We start from the raw sequence: 6,220 nt of genomic DNA on the forward strand, positions 1-6,220 counted from the left end.
GGGTTTTTGAAAAATATCTCTTTTGCAGTTTATAACGTAGCTATCCTTAAATGAAAACACTCTGCAAAGTTGTTAATCAAAAAAGTGCATGATAAATAAAGATATTGTAGATATCTCTCTCTCAAAAGAGAAAGTCGATTCTGAATCGCCTAAACGAGTCGTCATTAGACTTGTGTCGGTATTCGGTAATGCGATATATCACGGTAATGAATATGCACGATATTGTTATCGTGGGCACTTCTAAATACCGTGAATAATTATTTATTACAAATTATTCAGAATTTTGAATGCATTTTAAGAATACTTTTCCCATCAACTGGTCACAATGCACAACACCGCTGTATGCTGCGTTAAAGATGCGTGTGCACTCTGATGTAAACAAGCACGGATTGTACTTGCACAATTGCACACTAATTGCACAAGCTGCACTACTTTCTAAAACGTATTTAAATGGTTTAAATAGCCATTCAGATTTTTGTATTCGCAGTGGTGTTCATCACAGAGCCAAATACTTAAATATTTAGACTTAATAGGCTATTTATTTTCAAACTTTTTTTACATTTTAATCTGGACTACAACATGCCCTAGATATTGTTTGAAAATGTTTTGATTCTTTATTGTTTGGTCACACTTTACATTAAGGCTCTATTAATTGACATTAGTTAATTCATTAGTTAACATAAACTGTCAATGAAAAATTCTTCTAAACATTCATTAATCTTAAGTAATTTCAATATTTCATAACTTCTTTAAAAAAACATAAAAAATCTTACTGACTGATAGTGTACATAAAATATAAAAATGAATCAAATAATTAACAAGAAGAAATGTGAGAATTCTAATGGCAACTGAAAGGAGGGAAATCAGAGTTTCAGACGCAGAGTTGATGTGAAACAGCAGTGCACAATAATTATTGTTTCCACAAAGTACTTAAGATGTTAGTGTATGGAAGCAGACCTGTTTGTTGTAGATGTTGACGGCGATCCTCTTGCGCAGTACCAGCTCCACAGACGCCGGGTGACTGAGCTGAACCGTGGCTTTCACGATCAGGTAGATCCGCTCGCTGGGTGCCGTGATCCGGTTCAGATGGATGGAGTCGTGGATGGAGGAATCCCAGGAACACACAGCCGAAAGCTGACAGCAAGAGAAATCAAGACATGTGAACGCTACATCAGTCATATATGTGACTCTGGAGCACAAAACCAGTCATAAGGGTCAATTTTTTGAAATTTTGATTTTATATAAATACACACACATGCATGTATATATTTCGAAAATATTTACATATCTATATTTATATAATTTATATTAAAAATAAAAATATTTAATATAAAAAATAGCATATTTTTCTGAAATATATACATGCATGTGTGTGTATTTATATATACATAATAAATATACACAGAACACACATATATTATGCAAACAAAAACTTTTATTTTGGATGCGATTAATCGCGATTAATTGTTTGACAGCACTAATATATATATATATATTATCAAAGTAAGACATTTTATTCAAGACAACCCACAATCCCTAATTATCATGCCTGTAATGCATTTTATATATACATAATAAATATACACAGAACACACATATATTATGCAAACAAAAACTTTTATTTTGGATGCGATTAATCGCGATTAATTGTTTGACAGCACTAATATATATATATATATCATATCAAAGTAAGACATTTTATTCAAGACAACCCACAATCCCTAATTATCATGCCTGTAATGCATCCAGACATCTTACTTTTCTTTTTGGTAATTTCCATTATTCACATTGGGTCATTTACATTTGTGACCCTGGAGCACAAAAGCAGTCTTAAGTCGCTGGGGTATATTTGTAGCAATAGCCAAAACAGATGATGTATAAAGCTCATTATGACTGGTTTTGTGGTCCAGGGTCACATTTGAAAAATCCTACAGGTGTAACTCCTACAGGTGTAAACACATTTGAACAGGTGTAACTCCTGTCACCTCGTCATGGCTGTGTCTGTTGATGGGCAGGTAGAAGAACGGGCTGCCGTGCTCTTTGGGGAGGATTGAGTTAACACCGGCGACGTGAGGACCGGTCAGCTGATCGTTCACCGTCAGGTTATCAGCTGCAAAACACACATTACAGATAAAATAACCGTCACAAGCAAACCAGCCTAAATCACTGATCTGACAGAGTCATGTAAATCAGAAAAACCTTCAGCCCTTGAACCCTGAAGATCAATATATCTCACCATTCAGATCCAGAAACAGCACAGGAATATGAGCCTCCATGCCAGCAGGGGGAACCCTTGAGCAACAACAACACAACATAAAATACTTAATTTAATTTAGTGCTGTCAATCGATTAATCGCGATTAATCGCATCCAAAATAAAAGTTTTTGTTTACATAATATATGTGTGTGTTCTGTGTATATTTATTATGTATATACGTATAAACACACACACATTCAGTATAATTTTTGAAAATATTTACATGTATATATTTATATTCATATCATTTATATTATATATAAATATATTTAATATATAAACATAACACATGTTTCTGAAACATATACTGTATGTGTGTGTATTTATATATACATAATAAATACACACAGTACACACACATATATTATGTAAACAAAAACTTTTATTTTGGATGCGATTAATCGCGATTAATCGATTGACAGCACTAAAATTAATGTAATAACTGAGCAAATATTTACATTTTAATTTATGTAATTTTTTATTTGTATTTCTTTATTTTGTTTAAAATAAATATTATACTATGAGAATGACGAGAATGTCTAAAGCCTACTTAAGTTAAATAAGTCTTAATACTTAAGCTAAATAAATGTACCATAAAGTATACATTTGATTAATATTGTATTTCCTTTAATTTAATATGATTTCAAATTTAAAATATAACAGTGTTTTTTACTATTATGTTATTTTAAATGTATTTTTATTTTTACAAAAAACAAATGACTATTACAATAAAGTGCATCTAATGCGAATGTCTTTAGTTAAAAAGTCTTAATACTTAAGTTAAATAAAAGTAGCTGAAAATATAAATTTTATTAATATTGTATTTCCTTTAATTAAACGATTTACATTTTAAAATCTAACATGTGTTGAAGTATTTTTAACTTGTATTTTTTATTTTTATTATTACAAAAATAAATGACTATTGCAGTAACATGAATCTAATGGGAATGTCTGAATTTCTTACGTACTTTAGATAAATAAACCTTAATACTTAAGTTACAGTAAATAAATATACATTTTTCTGTTTCTGTTCACGGTTTCCTTGAATTTTATATTATTTAAATTTTAAAATATTACATAATATAGTATTTTTTACTTTTATTTTTGTATGTTATTTGAATTTTATCTTAATTTATCATCATGTTTTTACGTAAATAAATTCTACTCTATTTAATTTTGTCTGTTCCTTAATAATAACTAATATAGGGCCCTATGATTTTCCGCAATGCGGAAATATAAATAATAATATATATATTTTTTAAATAAAATCAATTAATTAGAGATGCTTTTGATTACTAATATTTAATGAAACCATTCAAATGGAATCCAGAAAGTTAATGGAAAACAGAATTTGGGGAAAAATAAAACTGAATTTGAGAAAAAAATAAAACATATTTCATACAGACTTAAACATGTCATTTTTGTTAAACCTTCAATAAATAGCTGTTTAATATTGTAAGTTTCTTGCTTTTTGATGAATAAAATTTAATCTAAGCATTAAAACAGAGTCTAGAAAAATTTAAACGGAAAAAAAACTGAATCCAGAACAATTACAATGGAAAAAACGGAATTTGGGAAGAAGAAAAAAACGGATTTCATAGGGCCCTACTAATAGTCATATTCCAATAAATACAAAGGTCTGATCGAGGAATGTTTCGTTTTTTACAAATGTGACGCTGGAGCACAAAAGCAGTCATAAGTAGCACAGGTATATTTGCAGCAATAGCCAACTGTTACGTTTTTGTTTGTAGAATCCCTTTTTTGGAACGAGTTTCGTTTGGTATAATTTGTATCTTAATTTTAATGTTTTTTGTTGGTCAATTATTTACCTAAATAAATAAGAAGAAGGAATAAACGTTTCGTGGAATGAAGTGCGTTCAAGACAAAGCCCGCTACCATGCTTCCGCGGCCAAAACCAAGGCCGAAACACCAAAAATACACTGTATGGGTCAAAATTATCAATTTTTCTTTTATGCCAAAAATCATTAGGATATTAAGTAAAGATCATGTTCCATGAAGATATTTTGTAAATTTCCTACTGTAAATATATCAAAACTTAATTTTTGATTAGTAATATGCATTGCTAAGAACTTCATTTGGACAACTTTAAAGATGATTTTCTCAATATTTAGATTTTTTTGCACCCTCAGATTCCAGATTTTCAAATAGTTGTATCTCGGCCAAATATTGTGCTATCCTAACAAACCATACATCAATGGAAAGATTATTTATTCAGCTTTTTATAAATTTTGTATAAATTTATAAATTTATGTATAAATTTTAAAAAATGGACCCTTATGACTGGTTTTGTGGTCCTGGGTCACTATGTCACTCTCTCAAACAGCTTGTCTTCTAAAGCTGCTAAGATTGATCAGGACTGGTTTACATTGGTTTCCAGTGGTTCAGTTCTCACCAGTGCGCCGGGGCCCCCGGGAGCCCGCTGCCAGGGGCCGGAACCAGCACGGCGTTCCTCTCCTCTGTCAGAGCGACCCACTGCTCCACCAGCCGAGCCTCTCGCTCCACGTCCTCCTCGCACTTCTCTGGAAATCACAGGCCATTACATCACATGTGTCAAAGTCCTGTTGTATCAAAAGCACAAAACTGGTTATATTTGCTGAGGAAGCTTAAGTCTTTTGATGTGGATAAATCTATTTTGATAATGTTTTATAGATGTTTTATCGAAACTGTCTTGACTTTTGCTATGATTTGTTGTTTTTTTACGGATTAAATGTTAAAAGTAGATCCTGGCTGCAGAGCATTGTTAATTTGGGGTTAAAGATTACAGGCACTGTACAGTTTCTGTGCGAGAAATTGTTCTTAGGAACTCCTTGACTATCTTAGATGATACATCTCACATTTTGTATTCAGAATTTGAACTGCTTCCTTCAAGCAGACGATATATCGTGCCCAAGTGGAGGACTGTTAGAGCTTCTAGATCTTTTGTTTCAAATGCAGTCTTGATTGTAAACAATTATTTGAAACATAAAGATAAAGGTGCACCATGAGGAGTACCATATTTGAAATGGTGCACTGTTAATGCTTGGGTTTTGTTGTGGTTGTATTTGATGTGATGTTTTTGTTCTATCAGTTTTCGTCATGATGTCTTATAAAATCTGTCTGTTTGTGAGGTTGATGCTGTATAAATTGCCCTGTGAAGGGACAAATAAAGATATTACTACTACTACAGCAGCAGCTGCATCAGATCAGCAGCACCAACACATGCGTCAAACGCCAACCTGACTTATTGATGATCTTCTTGATCTGCTCCTCCAGATACTCCCTGCGCTTGATGAGGGCTTCAGACCAGCGCTCCCGGACACAGTTCAGATCCTCCTCCTGCAGAACCACATACAGAGCTCAGATTCGCTGCAGTCAGTGGGCCATTAAGGCTCGTTTGAGACAGAAAATATGTCAAAAACTTTAAGCGAGTGGAAAAGAATCTGAAGATCCCATCTGAAGTTGATCCCACTGATCAATCCATCTCACACCGTGTCTACAATAAACACCAGCGGCATGATGCCAAATGTCAACACTATTGTTTAATATATTTTTTATGCCTAATTATATAAAAACTGAGATATATATTGAATATCATCAGAAGGTTGAAAAATGTGGCCCTGGACCACAAAACCAGTCATAAGGGTCAATTTTTTTTAAAATTACCGAGCTCCGTTGCCTCTGCTGCGATCTAGTGTTCGTCCTGGTGGTAGCCAGGCGAGGACTACTTCGGGCAGTAGCACAGGTAGTCTGAGGGTTACAGTGGTGGCAAACCCCTCAGGGAACCAACCCTCGGGGGATCATCGCTCCTCTAGTGCTTCGCAACCAGTCGAGCCACCAAAGGAGCGCGCTGGGCCCTCTTCAAAGAGCGTACAAGCGGTATCCTTCGGTGCTCCTCCCGACGACCGGATGTCGATCACTACAACGGTGGGAGAGCTCTCTGGAGAGGAAGATTCGGCTGCGCTGC

At 33.7% G+C, this 6,220-nt stretch overlaps 1 protein-coding gene across 1 annotated transcript in view; it reads right to left on the bottom strand.

The window, feature by feature from the left end:
* Nucleotides 1-6,220, bottom strand: part of LOC107707112 (kinesin-like protein KIF13A) — a 79,714-nt gene that overhangs the window by 13,285 nt on the left and 60,209 nt on the right. Inside the window, 6 exon segments of the mRNA XM_016511015.1 lie at nt 958-1,134; nt 1,986-2,110; nt 2,237-2,292; nt 4,670-4,796; nt 5,493-5,592; nt 5,743-5,749. Coding sequence (XP_016366501.1) covers nt 958-1,134; nt 1,986-2,110; nt 2,237-2,292; nt 4,670-4,796; nt 5,493-5,592; nt 5,743-5,749 — 592 coding nt within the window.

Source organism: Sinocyclocheilus rhinocerous, unplaced genomic scaffold (genome assembly GCF_001515625.1).
Source record: "Sinocyclocheilus rhinocerous isolate Xijiao unplaced genomic scaffold, SAMN03320098_v1.1 scaffold4310, whole genome shotgun sequence".
In the NCBI taxonomy this organism is placed as follows: Eukaryota; Metazoa; Chordata; class Actinopteri; order Cypriniformes; family Cyprinidae; genus Sinocyclocheilus; species Sinocyclocheilus rhinocerous.